The 20,637-nt window shown below is 38.6% G+C and overlaps 1 protein-coding gene across 2 annotated transcripts in view; it reads right to left on the bottom strand.

Annotated features, from left to right (window-relative positions):
* Positions 1-1,684: 1,684 nt before the first annotated feature.
* The window catches only part of creb3l1 (cAMP responsive element binding protein 3-like 1), a 28,440-nt gene continuing 9,487 nt past the window's right edge, over positions 1,685-20,637 (bottom strand). Inside the window, exons 2-12 of one of the 2 annotated variants that reach the window (XM_056759365.1) lie at positions 19,776-19,980; positions 16,517-16,692; positions 12,637-12,721; positions 10,095-10,294; positions 9,818-9,967; positions 8,745-8,803; positions 8,103-8,171; positions 4,832-4,931; positions 4,401-4,551; positions 3,396-3,642; positions 1,685-3,306 (exon numbers count right to left, since the gene is read on the bottom strand). In XM_056759365.1, the coding sequence (XP_056615343.1) occupies positions 3,270-3,306; positions 3,396-3,642; positions 4,401-4,551; positions 4,832-4,931; positions 8,103-8,171; positions 8,745-8,803; positions 9,818-9,967; positions 10,095-10,294; positions 12,637-12,721; positions 16,517-16,692; positions 19,776-19,980 (1,479 nt within the window). In that variant the 3' untranslated portion in view covers positions 1,685-3,269. Of the gene's footprint in view, positions 3,307-3,391; positions 3,643-4,400; positions 4,552-4,831; positions 4,932-8,102; positions 8,172-8,744; positions 8,804-9,817; positions 9,968-10,094; positions 10,295-12,636; positions 12,722-16,516; positions 16,693-19,775; positions 19,981-20,637 lie in introns of those variants that run through there. The other variant, XM_056759374.1, reaches the window with a different exon arrangement.

The following is a 20,637-nucleotide window of genomic DNA, read 5'->3' on the forward strand; positions in this document are numbered from 1 at the left end:
GCAATTATATCTTCTCAAAAGTCCTCCCCAGCCAGTAATAATAGTAACAACTCTTGAACTCATATTTCCCATCATTTTTAAGTGTAAGTCCTGGGTCAAACTGAAATCTCTGTTTATAGTTAACAATATATTTAAAACTGTTTAATCAATAAAGGTATATGTATTTCTATAACTATATTTTATTATCATTAAATGAGTTCCTCTTTGTGAGCAATAGCCTAAGTTTTTAATTTACTTTTTCCATTAAAACTCTATGTAAAGAGTTTCATTTAAAGTCATCAGTCATTTGAAATCTGTGAAACTGCACTATGCAAAATAAATAGGAAGGTAAATTGAGACACTGTGATATATTAGCTATGAAATCGACATCATAGTTGCAAAAATAGTCATATTTTATGAAGTAAAAATAGAGCAACAGTACACAATAACACATTCATATACTGGCATGGGATATAGATATTTGTGTGGGAGGTAGACAGCCAACAACAATTTGATCCTATCTTCCATCCCTCCTCCTCTCTCCATCTCTTATCTCCATTACTTCCATCTCTCTGGGTTTTATTATATACAGTTCCATATTATAAAAGATGCAGTAGAGAATTGGTTTTCTTATAAATACAGGTAAGTATTATTTATTATTCTCACAAAATATATGTGAATAAATTATAAATGTTACATGAGAATAAATGCTGTATGTGTTGTTAAAGCGAGTTACGTGTTAAGTTTGAATGTGGTTTGAATTTATCAATGTGTTTGCCCTGAGAAGAATTCCCTTACAAATAAAGGTGCTTCATGATGCCATAGAAGAACTGTTTTTGTTTAAATGGTTCCATAAAGAACCATTAACATCCGAAGAACCTGTCTCACAAAAGGTTAATTGTGGTGAGAAAATGTTCTTCAGATTATAAAAAGAAACAACCCAGGATTTTTTTGAGTGAATGCTCACATCTAGTGGTTAAAATAAGAAAATACAGTATATGCTTGACTGGTTGAAAACGGGTGTTGATTTTGCTGGCCCCAACAACTCCCTTATACTCACCATCAATTTAGTTCATTAATTATGATAAAGTTTTATATTATTTTTAAAGTTAAGTGTCAAGACAACAGAGACAACAAGGAGACAATGAGTTGCATCTGCAAATTTTGTATTTTGCTTAATTCTAACTCTACTTGAAAATAAACAGAAACAACAAGACAACAGGATGAGCTCAGCGCAAAGATACATAAGGAGCCAGATCCATACACAGATACAAATCAAACCACATGCCCCCGTGTCTACTGTAACTGTGAATAACAAAAAGCAATGGAAATATAAAAATACGTCCTCCATATATACAGCCAACATTTATCATCAGTCATATGTACAAAAGACAAATAAGGGCAAAGGTACAGATAAGACCAACAACAATTACAGAGGCCATTGTCATAACTCAGAAATAATATTTTGGGTTTCCAGGTTTGAGACTTTTTTTGACTAGTGTGCACTCAAGTTACAGAATTTCCATTTATCCTCCGAAGTAGTACTTAAAATGTTCCAGTCCAAAATGAATACAAATTATCAAATCACATCAGTCAAATCATAAAAAACATGATAATAACAGCGGTCATGATGAGTGCTTTGTCCCAAACCTGTACAAATGTAAAGCTCTTGAGCATGACACTAATACAGCTTTCACTAATCAGATGCTATTTAGTGTTCTTTTATTTCTTAAGTAGCCACACCCAGATTTCCTTATGGCACATATACCACAGAGTACTTTTATAAACACTGACAAGCACAGATTCATTAATGACAACCCCTTGTATCATTACAATAATTAACTTAGACACAAAAAAACTTAATTCTAAAATATGACCATCAGTGGTTATTTTCTAGCTGTACAATAAAATAAATCCCTTGGTTGAAGTGAGAAAGAGCATTGTTTAAAATTATAACAAAATTAAATTGTTTCTGCTTCTAAAACATACAATTTCTGTAAATGAAAAAAGTACATGTTTGTAAAACTGCATTATTAACTAATCTGGGATTCGTGATACATTTTACAGTAGTTAAACAGTTATTTTGGGAAAAGTTAAAATATAAAAAATATGCATTACGTTGTGAAAAAATTTAAAGAATTTCTTTTCAATAAAGTTTCTTTCCCTCAATAGAATAATAGCAGTTGTAATAATAGCTGTTTTGGGCAATATTTTTTTGAAATTTTGTGGATTGTAAGACCAAACATGCACAGGATTTGATTGTCCCTGTTCTTTTTTTCTCTATATATACAAAACTTTCTTTACACAGAAATAAAGTTAAAAGACAAACTGTTTAACAGTTATGACAACAAGATCATGTAAACGTTACATCATCTTTCTTAAAAAAAAACACACACACAATAACTATCATACTTTTTTTGTGCATAAAATAAATATGCTCTTTTTTGGATGCTGCAAATACTAGAATATATTACAGATAAAATTTGCATTTCAGTACAAAATCCTCTGCCTCTTAATAGTAGAAAACAAAAATAAAGTAAAACCTGCTGTCAATAAAAGTAGGCAAAGAAATGGAAAGTATTCAAGGAAAAATATGTGGTAAGGACTATGTTAAATATGACTTCATGAGAAAGAATGTGAAGGCACTTAAATCAATTAGTTTTCATAGTGCAAAACAAGTGCAATCCAGCTTTGACTTATAAGGGAAAAACAAGCCAAAATGGCAGAGGAAGAAAATCCTGTCAAAGCAGGTTTCAAACCGCAAAGTGCGTCAGGCACCTGTGATCACACCTGCTGGAAAACATGCAGAGATTTAAAATAACGTCATAAACACAAAACAAGCTCTTTGGGATTTCAGGATATGTTCTAAATGGACAGTCTTATGGCATTCAAGGAAAATCAAAACAAACACTCATAAACGTTCCCGTCCCCTGCCGGCGTGATGAAGTATTTCAGAGTCTCACATCCATTTAAAACAGAGCAGCGCCCACAACCGCCCACATCATCTCTCTCTTCATCTTGCAAACTCAGTGCGTGCTGGTAAAGTTTCAGCAGCCTTTTTATACATGATGGATAAATGTATGTACACATAAATATGTGTTGTCCTCTCACAAGTAAGTTTTGTTGGTCACTGTAACTGGAATGTTTAATGGGGTTGAGTTGGATCGTGGTCATGAGGCATGTGGGTTCACTAGGGTTCAGGATCTGGAATGACAAGGGTGGTCGGGTAGTGCTGGGTCATCTGCTGTAAGTGAAGGTCTGTGTGATACAGGCAGCTCCACCCAGAAGGGTTAGAAATATTCTGCAACTCCCACGGGATCCTGTTTTCTGAGAAAAAGAAACCAGTCTGAATTATTTACATGCCACGAAGTGAACATCTCCGAATGAATTGAGAGTCCTGAAACACAATGTCTCACCTGGAGTGGTAGTGTGATTCTGGGGAATGGAGGGGGGTCGCGGACCGGTTGCTATAGCCTGAAGGTTCCGACTGGGTCTGGCTCAAATACCTGCTCGTGAGAGCAGCGTGGTGGTGTTCGTGGGTCTCTTTCGGGTCCTGTACGTAATGCCGCGACCCCTCCTCCATCCTCTCCGTGCTCAGCAGGCCCCTGTTGCCGTCCTCCACTGCGGTCTCCTCGTCATAGAAGAGCAGACTGCGGGAGCGGACTGCACACACACAGAGAAGAAAGTTATTTTCTTTTCTTTGAGACGGGGAGCTTGTTCACGAGTGGTGCAAAAAAAGTGTTTTTGTGCGTGGTTAAGGGAGAACGAAAGAGCAAGATCTGGAGTGCGCTATTCTCTTTTTCTTATGTACGCCAGCATGCATTAAGGTTAGCATGATCTTCGGTTACTACAGCAACCCAGTCGCTATCAGCCCCGGGCCGGGTCTGTAGGGCCCTTGTGAAAATAGATGAGGCCTTTGAATCTGCTTTCAAGCATGGCTTTGATAGAGCCATAATAGACGTGGCTCTGTGTGTTAGCGTGTACGCTCTATGTGTGTTGTGAAGTTGAAAGCGGATTGTGAAATCTCCTCAAAGGGAAGTAATGATTTCGATCTTAAACTCTCTGGGATGCATGACAGTAATCTCAGGGTGAGAATGGTCACTGTCAGTTCGAGGGCTCTAATAATAACCAGAACGGATTATTAGTCGGACGGCCTCGTGCTTTGTCACTCTCTCGTGGGGTGAACTATCAAAGTGCGATCAAAGACACAAAGCTATTATCTGGCTGGGTAATTTCCTGTATTATGTGTCAGAAAGCCATCAGACAACCGCAGTCAGTGAAAGCATTCAGTTTTGATACCTCTGTTTTAAGATGTATTTGTATGAATCTAAAAATTCATAATTGCTCACGTGCAGGGACATTTAATTGGTTTTTACAAGTCATGCACTTCTATGCACTCTTATTTGGCACATGAAACATACCCTGGCTGGTGGTGTAGAGGTCACCTGAGGGCAGTGGTGCGGACTTCACCGTGTGTGAGGATGATGTGGATAAGGAGGAAGAGTAGAGAGAGAGCTCAGGCAGGCAGGGAGCTAGTGAGCCCAGCACCAACACAAAGCACAGCGCCACCACCTGGCCAGGAGGAGGAACCACACACACGGTGAGCACACCACCCCACTGTAATCTAATTTCACTACACCTGTCAAAACAGCGCTGAGCACCATCTACTTTTATATTAAAAGACACGCTAGACTTAACTAGACAGACTAAACATTTGTCGATAAAGATACAATATTTTGATTTGTTTAGGGAGGAACAATTATATATGTGTGAGTAAATGAACGCGTTAAAACAAGCGACAAAGAGATTGAGCAGTGAATGTTTGTGTCTTTGTTATGTGCAGTGTACATACCATGAGACAGGTTCCGGTCTGTGTGGAGGCAATCTTGCAGGATCGAGGCACTTTCCCGCTCACTAGAGCCTGTAGTCTTTGCAACTGTTGGAGGAGAGACCTATGAGGACACACAAATCACAAAAGAGGAAAGATTAGTATAGTCAGTTCATGGTGTAGGCAGTGTGTTTGTGTCTGTTGGCTATATGGACTATTCTCAAAGGTGTTTTTTACAGCATGCTTCTCTTGTTTCTTAACTTAGAAAGCATGTGAGGATAATACAGATATTAGTCGCCACTGTGTTACATAAGCTAAACTCGCCTTCATAGCACTTGCACAGTCTCTCACACAGTCTACCTCCTCCTCCTCAATGTCTCTGCATGGACAGAGTGGGTGTTAATTCATTTCCTTTTTAATTAGCTTCTTAGCTTAGGCATTTCAAGTTTCAAACATGCGCTATACTTTCTCATGTAGCCTCTCCCACACAACACATGCATAGTAACAGGACTGGATTTTGACATGGTGACAAAACTGACATTTATAGTCCCAAAATCTGTAGGTATGTTTAAAATTCATACTATCATACTAAGTTTTTGCAGTATATGGTATGTACACTATGCTTAGTATGTACAGTCTCTGTATGCATGGAATACACAGATGTACTGTAACAGACTATTTTTTACAAAAACGTGCAATAAAAAAAGAATGAGATGCATGAGGTAATGTATCCCACAATGCAACGTGTCAACTTGCCTGTTTGATATCAGTATGATGAATAAACTTATTATTGTTTAGCTTTTGATTTTATTTTAAAATGCTCTCTCATTTGTAAGTTGCTTTGGATAAAGCTAAATGAATAAATGTATGCATAGGTTATTATAACATTGACTGCTTTTTTTCCGTTCTGACAGCCAATATTTAAAATTACATTTATGCATTTGGCAGACGGTATTATCCAAAGCAGCTTACATTGCATTGTATTATACATTTGTTTCTGAATATGTGCGAACCCATGACCTTGGCATTGCTAGTGCCATGCTCTATGCACTGAGCCACGGGAAAGCATTTAAAGCATTTTAGTCAAAAATTTGATCAAAAAATGTAGAAGAATATGTTATTTTAAGTAAAGTAATGACAATGCAGCATACTACTGTTTAAAGTCTTTACTGTGCACCCTGTAACGCTTCTCGTAATATTTTTTAAACATTGTATGTCTAGTGGTCAGTACGTTAGTATTTTAATTTGAATGTCTAGGAAATCAGACTTAAGGGATTTCACCCCCAAAAAATGTAAACGCTCAAATGAAGATATATTGAAGAATGTCAGTAACCAAACAGGTCTCATCTGAAAAAATAAATACTATTGGAGTAAATGGGGAACTTTTTGGTAACTGAAATTCTTCCTAATATTTTTCTTTGTGTTTAGCAGAACGACGAAATGTATACAGGTTTGGATCAAGCTGAGGGTGAGTAAATGATGACAGAATTTTCATTTTTGGGTGAACTATCCCTTTAGGCAGACAAATTCAATGGCAACACAAAGACATAGTTCTCCCTAGTGGATTAAGTAAGAAATGACTAATTTATGTACTAAGAAGAATATAACATTGATTACTTCAGAATTTCTTATCTGCTTCAAAAGACAGTGATGAAAACTAAAACTTACCTCAACATATTTTATATTTTATACTTTATATGCGTATGCGTATATATTACGTATACTTTATCAATAAATTAAGCTCAAAAAACTATTTCACCACCAGGTGGAGCCATTGCACCATGACAGAAAACCTAAAAAATCTACATTACTACTTGGCAGACTATATCTCCCCTAAATGACAGTTTATTGGGTTCAAACCTGCAGCTCTGTTTGCCAGCACATGATGTGATTCGGATTATTTTCTAAATGGTACATTTTCAGCAGTGAAGAAGAGCTCAGGCATCTACTGTCTTATTGAACTAACAATAATCATCTCACTTGAATTATATAAACACTGGCTTACTCCACATTAATATACGACCCACCCACCACACAAAACACAAACCCCTGCTGTCTCTTTGAATTCTACTAGCTTACTGTGAGGGCTCCATCTCAACAAGAATCGGCAGAAAGCCAACACACTCACATAGACTTACTTATTATGCTGTAATGAGGGGCAGACAGGCACCGTGCTGCGTGATGTGTGTGCCGTTAATAAGAGGCCTGAGCCAATCCTATTTAAAACTCGGAAAACGTTACTATAAACATAAACACACACTTTCATGTCTCTCTCTTGCCCACGTGCTCGACCTGATTTTGCCAAGCGGTTGATGTCCTCATAACAACATATTTTGTTGACCTAAGGACAACATATTTATAAATAAAACCTACACCCACACCAAACCATAACTTACCCCTAAAATCAAAGGGAAATGATAAGTGAAAAACAATGGTCTAGAAGAACCTAATCCTGGTTGAAAAAGATTAATTTTAATTATAGATTAATTAAAAATAAACTGTAAACATATTTCTGAAATCTGATTGGTTGATGTAAATGTTGTCCCAGGGTCAACATGATGCTGTCCTTAGGACATCAACCACTCAGCAAAAACAGGAGAGCCTGTTTACGTAAAGCACTTCTGACAGTTGCATTGCTACAAAAAACAAAAATATTCCCTATTTTTAGCTTATGCCAAGTGAGAGAGAGATGGAATAACAAACAACATACACGTTGACAGTCAAAGTAAACACCTGATGTGTCCTTTCAGGACATTAAGTGTCTTAACACAAACTAAATTACAAATCTGTTGTGAAAAAAGTGAACCTTCAAATAGACCACTGCACCATTTAGGAAATATAACCACAGTATTTCCATGCTACACCAAAGTTATCGCTGTACCTCCTTGATACCCATCCAAAAACTATTGTAGTTATTTGAATGTGTATTATTTAGTGCTGCTGTCTTTAATAAGGTTTTACAGCGAACCCGCAAAAAAAGAGCTGACTTTGATAACACCCGATCACCCCACTGCGCTTTCTCTCCCGGCAAACAGTAGGAAAAGACAGCACCCTGTCGACAGTGCCTGTGTTCTAACTAGGCCACCCAGGAGTGAATAAAAAGGTGCTGCTCTATATGATTGGAAGGGAAGGTTAAGACCTGCGTGCATCTGGACCGACTTAACATCACCTGCTGACTACACAGATGCTGCTGCGCACACTTACCGCAAATGTGGTTAGAAAGAGAAGAAGAAAGAAAGATCCTCCTATAAAGTTATTGCTGCAAATAAACGCATACACACATGTGGTATCTCACCTGTTTGCGTTCTCCAGCGTCTCAACCTTTTTCCACAGTTCATTGTTTTCTGATGTATAGTTCTCCACTCTGGAGAAGGAAAAGATTGTTTTAATACTAGTGCCACAATGGCAGATTCACACACGTAAATAAACTGCTTCCTTTGTTAGCTTTATGATCCGTAAGCTCTGACTTTACATCATCAAATCAAATGCACGTGAATTAATTTATCATACACAATAATGACAGCTACAGTATGAAGCAGTGGAAAAACATTGTATTTGTGTCAAGTGTAAGTCCAGTTTCTCCAGCACACTATCCAAACCCCTTAGAGCCTAACAGCAGCACAAAAGGGAAAATGAGTCATAGAAACGCACATGCACACATACACACCCCAATGAGTGCATGGATTGTAGTCATTGGCCACATTCACACAACAAATCTATAAAAGAGCACACAGTATTTTGTAGGGAGAGTGCGCTGGGGTGAGCGAGAAGTGAATATTAAAGGAGAGGAGGTCAACCAAGAGACAGAATGATGAGGGTGCAGAGGAGCAGACGGGAGAGTGGATGCTAGTCAAACAATGGAAGGAAGAGACATAAAAGAGCAGCCAGAAATCGAGAGAAGGTGTGGAAGAATAAACTGAGAAATAAATCAAATTACCTTTTCTCCAAACACTCCACATATTCTTTCTTCTTTCGACGGCTTTCCTGTGCAGAGATCTAGAAATAAATGTAAACATTGATGAGGACTGACATAGCTTTAAAACATACAAAAGCAACAAAATAATAGGAACATCTGACTGAATTAGAGTTTTAATATTTAGACAACAGTTTTGCATCGATGTCATTCTGTACAAATTCTATTAACATATAACAAATTTATGTAATGGCAAGCACTTTCTTCTGTGGAGCACAAAAGATGAATTTTAAAACCCCCTTTTATATCCTTGAAATAAATGAGGTCTTCAAAGCTTCAAAATGGCAATAAAAGCACCATAAAAGTGCTCCATTGTGAGTTTTAAGAATTTGTGAAATAGTTATTTAAAGGGGGGAGGGGTAAAATTCTATTTCATGCATTCTGACTTCTTTACACTGTTAAATGTGCTGTCTTCTCATGCTTAGCATGGTTAACTTGTCAAAAAACGAGTTGGACGTATCACATAGTATTTCTGTGCTCGATTCACTCCCCCAGGGTTCGTTTTGGTTTCTGAAAGTTTTTTCGAACCAGAATTTCCGTCACGTAACAAGGTTTCTTGGAACCTTACTGTACAATTCCCGGAAAAGCACGCCCACATGTCAACCAGCGAGTGCGAAATGAAAGAGCACGCCCACCAACGTGCTTCGATCGTGTTACTGAAGTTCAGCTGTGTTTGTTTGTTCACTGCACTTCAGTGACGAACGTTATATAATGTTTTATATGTTTTGTTGGCAATTGGTGCATATGTGCATGTAAACGACGCAAACTTATCGTGAATCAATAGTTATGTAGAGATAATGCGATAATTTATTTTGTGCTCGTGCTTTAGTTCCTCCCCTCTGCACGCCTTCATGAGGCTGTCTGTTAACAGAAATAATCGTACAGCTGTACCTATCTTTTATAAATGTGATCAAACTAAATACTCTTTGAAGATACAAAGTATGCAATACTACTCTATAGGTAGTCAAGATTAAAATGAGATTGCAGAAACTGCACGTGTTACCTCCGCTTTAAGAGTATGTGGTCATTTTTAATACCTTATTTTTGATTTTCCTGCGGACACGTTTGAGGGATTTCTCCTCAGTTTTGGTGAGGGGCAGTTTGTTGGGCACAGGATATCCCTCAGCGATCAAAGTTCTCTTCTCCTCTTCTGTCAACATTAAAGGGCCTGATGTCCCCTGGAGCTTCTGCATATTAATAACAAAACACAGGTTTTTTCAATTTGTACTGATGCATGTGTTGCACATTTAGAAAACAGTGTTCTGTTTTACGATTTTCATGCTGTAACCGTATAATGTATTGTGCATGACTCACATGGGGGGCAGTGAGAAGCGGCGATGAGGAGATGGCTGCAGAGGTTCGAGCCTGTAGCCGGGCAGGGCTGGAGGAAGGCAGTGAATGTGGGCTCTGCAGGTGACCAGGGCTTAATGGTGGAAGTGAATGTGGGCTCTGGGATCCGTCGCTATCACTGCCATGGCTACTGGGGGGAGTGGGAGGTAACCGCAGATGCTCATCTGTTGGGAACAGAGCAATAATCTTAAAGCACCTAAAACACCTGTGACTGCTGTTAATCTCCAGCTGGAACAACTGAACTCTATAATGATAGGTTTTGATTCCACATGGCACTAATTCCACAGACTTGCTTGACTGTAACGGTACTAAATATCTGACATACATCAGATTAAAGGAATAGTTCAGTCAAAAATTAATATTTGATCTTTATTTCCTAACTATCATTTCATTCCAAATGCAAGCAAGGTCAATTTACGCTTCGTTTTTTCAATGTCTTTTTTTTTACAGTGACAGTTTACATTGACCATCTGTCAAGCTCCAGAAAAGATAAAAAATAATTTGTGCGCTATATTCCAAGTTCTGAAGTCATTTGATAGGTTTATGTGAGGAAATAAAAAATATGGAACACTTTTATGATACTTTACTTCATTTTTGGAGCATGAAAGACAGTCACTAAGAATTGTTACTGTATGGAAAAGACAGGAGTGAATGGAGGATCAGATTTTGAAGCTTTAAAAAGTGCATCACTCTGAAAACTGCTCAACTTGATTCCATGGGGTTAATAAGGGCCTTCTTTAGGGACAGGGTGCATTAATTTAAGATAAATGTTCATATTTACAACTTTATTAACAATGTCTAACTTCCGTTATCCGTCGGCTGTTGCCAGAGAGGATGACTTTCAGGGAAATGATGCAGGCGTGTCGTAAGTTGATTCGCTTCTGAAAGCCTTTATTAACACCATGGAGCCATGTTGAGCAGTTTTTTGATCGATGGATGCAATTTTTTTTCAAAATCTGATCCTCCATTTACTTCTTTTATTAAGCTTGGAGGAGCAAAGATAAATGGTATTATAACTCCAACTGTATTCGTCTGAAAAAAGAAAGTTATATACACCTAGGACTGCCTTAAGGGTAAAACATGGTATCATTTTGTTTTGGCCCTAAAGTATCACTTTAAGTAAAAAGTGTACATTAAAAAAGTAACATATTCTTATCCCTTCACCTGTCAGCAGCAAGCACCGGTAAAAGCTAATCCTTTGGGTAAGTCTTTGAATGTTATACACACAACACATGCATGCACAAAGCTGCTGTTTAGAGTCTGGTAGGTGTTGGACTGGTTTATGTGTTTGGTCTGGCGATGCCCCAGCACACACAAAGCACTTTTCAAATTCAGTTTTTCCTGGATGAGCAGGATGAGAGGACGTCATACTGCGAGACAGACACTGCACACACCAGTCATGCAGGTGTTGCCATTAACAGATGCTTTTCATCCAAAATGATTTGCGGTACACTTATGAGACAGTGACACTGGACTAACTTTCATAAGTAAAGGCTTCAGGGTTAACTTTTGAGTAAAGGGTTAAGTGATTTTCTCGGCAGCATAATGGTGGCAGTATTTAAATTCTCTGGAAAATCACACACCCGCATCACACATTAGTGTTCACATTAATGATCCGAAAAGAGTGTTTGTGTGTGTTGTATTCAGGTACTATTACAGTTTGGGCCTAAAATCTCAATATCATAAATATCTAGTTACTTTCCCTAACCCTAAACTATGACAAAACATCACATGCATGCATACAAATAAGACAAGCGTTTACTCAGAAATGCATATGGATGAAGACCAATGTGTAGAATAAAAGTCATACTTTAGAAATATCCTTTGTCATTTCATGGTAATTTAAAACCAAAATTCATTAAAACTTAAAAAATAATCAAATCATTTTATCAGAACAAATCCGTTGTTAACTAAACAATTCAAAGTGTTTTCCCATTCACCAAAATGTGCCTCTCTTAGACCCTGTTCTCATCAATGGGCCATTCAGAGAGTGGACAAATGCTGAGATCTGAGAAATTCTCAAACACATGCAAAAGTTAAATAAAGAAACACTCTAAAGACTAAATCTCATTTACTCTGGAAAAGGAACACACCATTACAGTATTTTTAACCCTGAACCCTGACTTCACAACAAGAGCAGAATTTTTTTATAGATTTTTATTGGCCATATCTGGTGAATAAATGCTATATACTGAGTGCATTGGCTTGTTATTTTATGCCTAAAATATATATATAATTTAGTGTGCTCATTTGAACTGTGGTTTCAATTTTATTTGTACAGTTTTATATTAAGGACAATGGAAACAATTTTGAAAGCAACAAAAAAGAGAAACCTGCATATCCATATAACACTAGATCTTTATAAGGTACGTGCACTTTTCACTGCATCAAAGCTGCCATGACATTTATCATGATTCGAACACACATGATCACACAAATTGCAGAGTGTGTGTTTGCACAGGTGTTAGAGGGCAAAGGTTAAACTGAAGAGAGATTCCAAACCTACCTGAGGGGACACTAAGAAACTGGTTCACCTCTCTGGGCTCTGCTTTGATGGCAGGAACAGAATTTGAGCTCATGCCTTTGGAACCCTGAGACAATAAAAACAAACAAACAACAAAAATTATTGTTAAACCATAAAAGAGATGCTTATGAAGTGTGTCCTCATTTCACACAGCAAAAATACAGCATGTGGAGAGTATCAAAGCTCTGTTGGAGAATCTCTGATGATCAGCACTATTTGATCAAACCAGTACTGTACTGTTATACTGGAATAATCGTGCTCTGTGCTGGATATGGAGACAGTAAACACAGCTGAAGACAGACTCAAACTGTTTATACTGACAGAGCAAAGGCTAACCACACAAGGTCTGGTCAGCGACCAGTGATCATGAACACACAGAGAGAGACACGAGCCTCAGATAAGACCCCTCGCTTCTTTTTCTGAGTCAACATGTGTGTTTTTAACAATTTAAAGCTGATAAAGGTGCTTTACAAGACACCTGAATACAGAATGCAGTACCATTTAACAATACATTAGGCATCTGCCACCGTCTGGAAAGTTGTAAGTCCATGACATTATGTTCCTCTAGCTCCTCTAGCCCCCCGGGGGGAGACGCAAGATGATTCCCAGAAATCATATTTTTATTATCAGAAATTTTAGTTAAGCCAAAATAAAACCATGTAAATAACAAAGCCATCAGCCTTTTGAATTCACTTCCCCTCTATCGTGACCCCTGAGGTGATTAAGTCGCATTAACGACATCGGCAACCACATTAGGTTAGGTGAAGCAAGTACATTTACAGCACCATGTTAAACATCCCCGTATGTGCACTTTATGTGCATTTATAAAGGTTATTTTTATATGTCGAAAGGAAACGTTGGTTAATATCGACCAAAGACAATGCAGAGAGGCCAGCAGAGGTGGGCGCCACAGTCAGAGAGGCCATCGACCTCGGGTACAAAAAGTGACTGCCGTTTGCATAAAAACGACATCTATCAGCATTTAAATCCGTTTTATGAAATTTGACCTTCTGTAGTAATAGTTCATTGTTTTTGTATAACAACAAGTAAAGTAATGAGAGAATGACTATCAAATAATATTATGTTCAATTGTGTTGTCATTATGCGTGTGTTTGTATAGACCTAATAAATGTATGTGTGCAGTTGCGTGCAACGTTTCTATAATGTAACCACCTCCAAAAATAGTGGTGGTCTTGAGTCACTGAAACTGCTTTTTTGGGGGATGTGGGTTGAAAAGATTGGGAACCCTGCTCATTAACAATGAGAATATGTAGAAAATGGTTCTAGGTATGCCAAGGAGTACTGTCAAATCTAAACGTAACTGTCTAATACAGAGTTGCTGTGTTATGGATCGACCATTATGTCTTATAATATTCCATCACTGAACAAATACAAACATGTAATAAGCTACAGATGCGAATAAACTGTGTATACGCATTAGTTGGAATCTTTCCGAAGAGCCTAAGAAAACATCCTTTAAAAAAGCTAATGTACTTTCCAGCCTTTCTAGTCAAGCGTCATTAAAATTAAACCTTAGCTAAATCGGGTCATATACTGTTTTAGTTGGAACAAGATTTGGGATTTCTTTCTTGGGTCCAAGGATGCCTCAAATAGGTTTCAATGCATGGCTCAAGGATTATGCAATATATGCAGATTATGAATTATAGTTATTATGGCGCGTCAGTTTGTAACGTTATGTCTTTTATGGTTTGTGTTTGTCTGCTCTTCCTGTGCCACACAGCTCTCGCTTTGAGGACGCTCTCTAGTACAGCTGCACCGACAGTCCGGCAGATCCCAGTGGGACGTCAGAACAGCTTTACGCCATGTGTGTGTGTTTTGCTGGTCTTCCTAAATAAAGCACTTGTTCTTATATAACCTCTTCCATCCTGAATATGATTTCCTCAAGCCACGTTATTCTTGACAAAACCCTGTTGTTAATTTGGAGCAAAGAATGTTCAAGTCTTGTTCTGCGTGTTTGCTTATTTTGTCGACAGGTATCTTCAAACGGCAAACAGCCGCAATTGATCTGCTCCCTGTAGAGGGTTTATAGGAGCTGACGGAAAGTCTGGTGCGTGTTAGCTGGAGTCAGAGAGAGGAGAGAACGATTCCATGGCTCGGATGCTCAAATCGAGTTTGCTGCCAGATCTGCACATAGAACTAATCTTCTCTCAACTCAATACTGATGCTGCTGGAGCTGATCCCTCAGCTTCAACAAGTTCAGACCCTCACACGCTCGAGCTGCGAACATGTTCGCCGGGCAGAGAAGTGGATCGAGCAGCCAGCTGAGCAAGAGCACATGATGCGTGTGTGTATCTCTTTGTGGTACTAACACGATGGTCCCTCTGGTCCACAGTGTGTGCAAGGATCATTACCACCAGCTCAGTTTCAATTAGATCCAGTGTTAGCCACTCAAAAAAATGATGTTTTGGAAACAGCGTTGTTACAGTGGATGTGAAAATATGGCTGGATGACTCATGAAACGATCTTTTAAAGGAGCATTGTGGGATATTTAGGAGGATCTATTGACAGAAATGCAATATAATAAACAAAACTATGTCTACAGAGAAGACCTTACGTGATGAATCGTTGTGTTTCTGTTACCCCAGAATGACCTTTTTATTTCTACATACTGAGGTGCCCTTCATACACGAAATTCGCCATGTCACGCCACCATGTTTAGTACAGTAGCCCTTATCGAACAAAAAGCCCTACAAAGTGTGTTTTGCAAAAAATCGAACTAAAATCAGCTAATAAAACACTGACACAATTATAGATCTGTAACAATAAGCATACAGGTTAAATGGTTGTTTCCGTTAATATATTTTTTTAGGGTTGGGTGACAGTGAAACATATCGATGGACGAGAACATCGCCCTGCGGCGTTATAAAGTGAGTAGCGTGTTTATACAATGCATGCTGCACGGACACGCGTCGTCTTTATACATCGAGCGCAAAGCGGACATGTGTCTTCTTTACACAGTTATAAAGTAACAAGTAGATTTACTGCACCACTACGACAAGCGGAGACATAGTATTTGTATGCACACTACAATAAACACACACACGCCAACAAAGTGTATTGAAAGCACTTTATAGATTAAAAGAGTTTATGCCGATGTGCGCAAGCACATAGTTTTTTTTATAGCGCAACAACGCCATCAACTGCCGTGGCATGCATAATACATAATCCATGTAAATGCAGATCGTTTTGATAACGCAAGTAAAACGTTTCAATTTTTTATCGTGTAAATGTCCCCTCAGCTGGCGATACCTTTTTTTACTGTTGTGACCACCGTCGTGGATTGCAATTCTCAAACTCACCAGTAGTGGCCAGTAAAAATCCTACATTGCAACTTTAACAGAAATGTTTTAATGTAATTTCTTTACATTGGCGGTGTAACTACACATTAGGATGCAAGATGCCTGGTGTTACACTAGCTTACATGCAGTAGAATCACTATAATGCACCGACTTAAACGAACAGTTCTCCAAAAAATAAAAATTCTGAAATCATTCACTCAACCTTAAATTGTTCCAAATCTGACTAGATTTCTTTGTTCTGATGACCACAGAGAAAGATATTTGGAAGAATGCTTGTAACCACACAGTTCTTGGCCAACATTAACTACCACAGTAGGGGAAAAAATGCTTAATAAATGACTTGAAGAACCAGCGAAGAATGTAGGAAGAATGTAGGAACAGAATGTATGGAACAGGAACTATGTAGGAACATGAAGAATGTAGGAACAGTTCTGGGGCACTTTTGACTCCCAGTGTGATTTTTCCCACATAGAAATATCATGGATTGTGTTGTTTTTTTTTTACAACAGTTTTTTTGATAGTGTAATAATCTGCTCTCTTACCTTGTCCCCGGTCTGGTTCCTCTGTGGTGGTGGGGCAAGAGTGAGAGGCTGTGAGCAGGTGCTTGTGTCGTCCAGAGAGGGCGCTGTATCAGGGCTGTTCTCAGACATCAGACTAGGCTCCTGTTTCACTAGGATGGCTGTGAGATCCTGACTGAACGACCACATCCCATCAGAATCTGGGGAGATCAATATTGTTGTCTTACAAATGAAACCAAATAAATAAAAAATGTTGCATTTAATTTTTTTTAGAAATTAAAGTGATGCTTGAAACGAGGGATCTGTAACTTCCATTTTTCAAAAATCTCCATAAAACATGCACAATATCTACAGACAGTTTAATGAGAATACAAAAACAACACCCGAATAAGTCGATCATCTGCTTTGTAGATTTAAAACATTTTGTCATTTAATGTATGTGGGTCCTAATGGACCAAAGGGGTCTTAAAATGTATCTCCAAGAGTAAATGTTTCATTAAAGTGACAAATTTCACACTTCAGACCCCATGAAAGGAAGTTCTTTATGGAGGCTGCTATGATGCTGGTGAGGTGAACAGACAGAGCTAATGAAGGTAAACGCAAACCAGCTTCTCTTTATAATGTTAACACAAACGCCACTCTAGATGAGAAGAAGCATAAAGGGGTGGCTGAAGAACAGCTCTACACGTCTGCACTTTTCAAAGAGCAAGAACGCGAGGCATATAGTGAAAGCCTTGTTATCACGCTGCCCTCTCTAACATTTGTTTGCGGGCTCCACCGCAGGATCGATAAAACATTATGCGGCCTTGTAAAGGAGGATGGCAGGTTTTTCATGTTAGTCATCTGTTGGGGAAGGATATCAGCAGGAGTCTGATTACAACAGGAGAGAAAAAGCTCTTAAGGAGCACTAACGTTTGGAGGAGAACGCTGGATTTTACACTTTCAAGCCCTCTGACTGTGGGGAACCTGTGTGAAAGTGGCCAAACCCTCAACAATACAGCAGATTAGAACATAAGAGATTCTTAACAGACAGCATGGCCTAAAGCAAACACACTCTTACGCACATTCTCTATTGTCAAAAGGGATTAGACGCCTCTATGGCTTTTTCAAATGTGATTAGAGTAAATTAAAAGTACTCTTTCACAGACGTATATATCAGAGGGGTCATCATGATCTATTTGTGATGGTCTAACAGAAGGAACAGAATAGCTGTGCAAAATGTAGCTGGTGAGATTGTTCAATGATGTTTTGCTGGTCAACCCAACAATACAAATTCTGTCATGGTTTATTCAACCTGTACATGATTCTTTCTTCAGAAGAATATAAAATCAAATTTTGTGTCCAAAAGAATGTTTTGTGACCATATGATGGAAGTCAATATGGCCCAGTGTTGTTCGGTTAGCAATGTTCTTCATAATATCTTCTTTTGTGTTATGCAGAAAAAGTCATAGGTTTGGAATAGCATGAGGGTGAGTTAATGATGACACAATTTTCATTTTGGGGTAAACTAATGTTTTAATCAATTTTCAGGCACAGCTTATGTCTCATATTAGTTTTGATCCAAAGTAATTTTCCATAAAAAATGTCCACACATTCCTCCTATTTTGTTAGTACCCAAAAGAAGCCAATCTCCACTGGCTCATGCCTATAGGGCACTGTAAGGCTTTGATGTCTAAGGGGACAGCAGGTTCCATAGTGAGGCGACTGCAGACCAGAGGAGACGGAAGAGCGATGCTCATTAGCGGCTATAAAGTTACTGCAGAGCAACAGGAGACAAAGTAGTGAATCAGCCAGTGCCCACTTTAACTGCCCCTCACAATCTTAATACCACAGACTGGGGCAGGTTTATGGGTCAGAGGGCCCTAGTAATAAAACAATTAATTTAAAATGCATTTATTTCACACTAAGTATAGTTTAAATGTATTAACATGTTTAGTGAAGTGACATACTTATATACAATTATAACACAAATTTGTTTGGAGTACTATTTATACACAAAGCGCATTTCTTCATATTAAGACATAAAAATGTGTTCTAATGTCACTTTCGATAAGGATTTTATGATTTTTTAACAAAATCAATCTTTCAATGCAATATATTTAAAGTGTACCTGAAGAATACTTGCAATAGTTCCACTTTAGTACAATCAAATACACTTAATTGTATCTTTAGTTGGACTTCAGCACTATTTCTGCACAATTAAAACTTATTAAGTACATCATTTGGCAGACTATTAGTATGTCAATTTAGTATATCATAAATACAATCGCAGAGTATTTTCATTAGGTACATAAGATGTAAATGAATTTGCAGTATACTTGGCATGAAATAAATGCATTTCAAATACAGTTTAGGATATTTATTTTTCACTATGGGGGATAACACTGAAACATTGACTGTAAAGTCACAGTGGTCTTTTAGGGTTTCCAAAGTCAGTTTGAATCCAAGCCTTCTCTGCTGAAAAAAAACATCATACGCTGGTAAGATATGTTTTGATGCAAGGTAGCTGGTTTTACCTGGTTTAAGCTGGTCCTTAGCCGGTTTGAGCTGGTTTAAGCTGGTCATGTGCTGGTATTTAGCTCAGGACCACCTTAAACCAGCTCAAACCAGCTACCATGCTTCCAAACATACCTAACCAGCATATGCTGTTTTTTTCAACAGGGTCGTGATAGAAACAGAAATTCTTTAAACTGACCCTAAATGTAGTTCTATTCAAAGCTTTGGTATTGAAATCCTTGCTGGAAAGGAGCCGCAGTCTGCACACACATCTCACACAGTCAACTCAAGTTCAGGATGATGCAACTCTCTGAGACAGCCCTCCCCATTTCTTCACCTATTCTCCATCTGAAGCTGGAAACCAGACTCCTTTTTATTATATGGATGACTACGGATCCCTGGCCTGATCGTGGTGTGTGTGGGAAAGGGAGCGAGAGAGACAGACGGACAGAAAGAGTGAGCGAGTGTGAGTGTTGGCTGTCTTCCTGGAATCCTATGGTAGACTGAGCTCTTGGCTTGAGCGTTGTCAAGGAACCCTATGCTGCGCGGGTGCTCCAGGAGATAACGGAGAGAGAGAGAGCAAACACAGAGAAACAAAACAGAGTTTCAATAGTAAACTAAAGGTGTTGATCGCTGTCACTTTGAATAGACTAAAATGTTCCCTTAAACTTGGGGCGATACAGTGTATGATCACATGGATGCGCTCTGTCTCTGTGTGGATGGAAAAAAGTTAGAGGTGTCAAGACATAATGAAAAGGTTACGAAAACACAAGAGATCTTTGCTAACCTGCATCATTGTCTGACTTAATGGGTACAGAGGGGCTTTGTGGTGCAGAGTCTTCGCTCAGAGAGTAACTGTGTTCTGCCTGGATGTCAGGGTTCGGAGGGTCCAGGTCCATATCCAACAATGGGTTCCTTTCCGCCAACAGATGATCGTCAAAAAAACTGTTGAAAAGGTCATTGGAAAAGTCCTCCATCTGCTCTGAGAAATGCTGGGGAGAGACCACCAAAACAAAGCATTTTAATAAGGGTCTTTTTAAAAATGACAATACTAGAGTGAAAAGAAACAAATCTTTGTTTGTCTCGAAGTTGCTGAACTCATCCCACCACGGTTATAACATGATAAGCAGACCAACCCAAATCTCAAGATATGATAAATATGGTACTCTTAAATGTCAGTCTACCAGTCATTTAATTGTGTTTGGCACAAAAAAAGGGAGATCAAACATGCGGCTTGCATTCTTTCATGCACAAGTGCGTGTAGACTGCACGTTGTTGTAGAATGTTTGTGCGTGTGCACATACATACTTCTTTCCAGGAGGTTGAGAGTGTGTTTGTTGAGAGAGGTGTGACGAAGGTGTGTGAGGACCTGATAATGTTTACATCCTGGTAATCCAGGACGGGTGTGTGAATGACACACCTGTAGAGCTTTAAGCAAATGAACCGACCGCCGTGTAATGTATATAATCACACGTGGACGCATTCAATGAAGCGCTTATTGCTGCGCAGCAGGTTTCCACTCCTTTCACCTGTATGAATTCCCACACTAACCCCTGACCGTGAGCCAAGCTATTCTAAAGCTATTCTAAATGTTTACTATGGCCATCCCCAGTCTAACCTGAAAGGCAAAGAATGACGATTAGAAGAAA

The sequence above is a fragment of the Triplophysa dalaica genome, chromosome 1 (genome assembly GCF_015846415.1).
Source record: "Triplophysa dalaica isolate WHDGS20190420 chromosome 1, ASM1584641v1, whole genome shotgun sequence".
Lineage (NCBI taxonomy): Eukaryota > Metazoa > Chordata > Actinopteri > Cypriniformes > Nemacheilidae > Triplophysa > Triplophysa dalaica.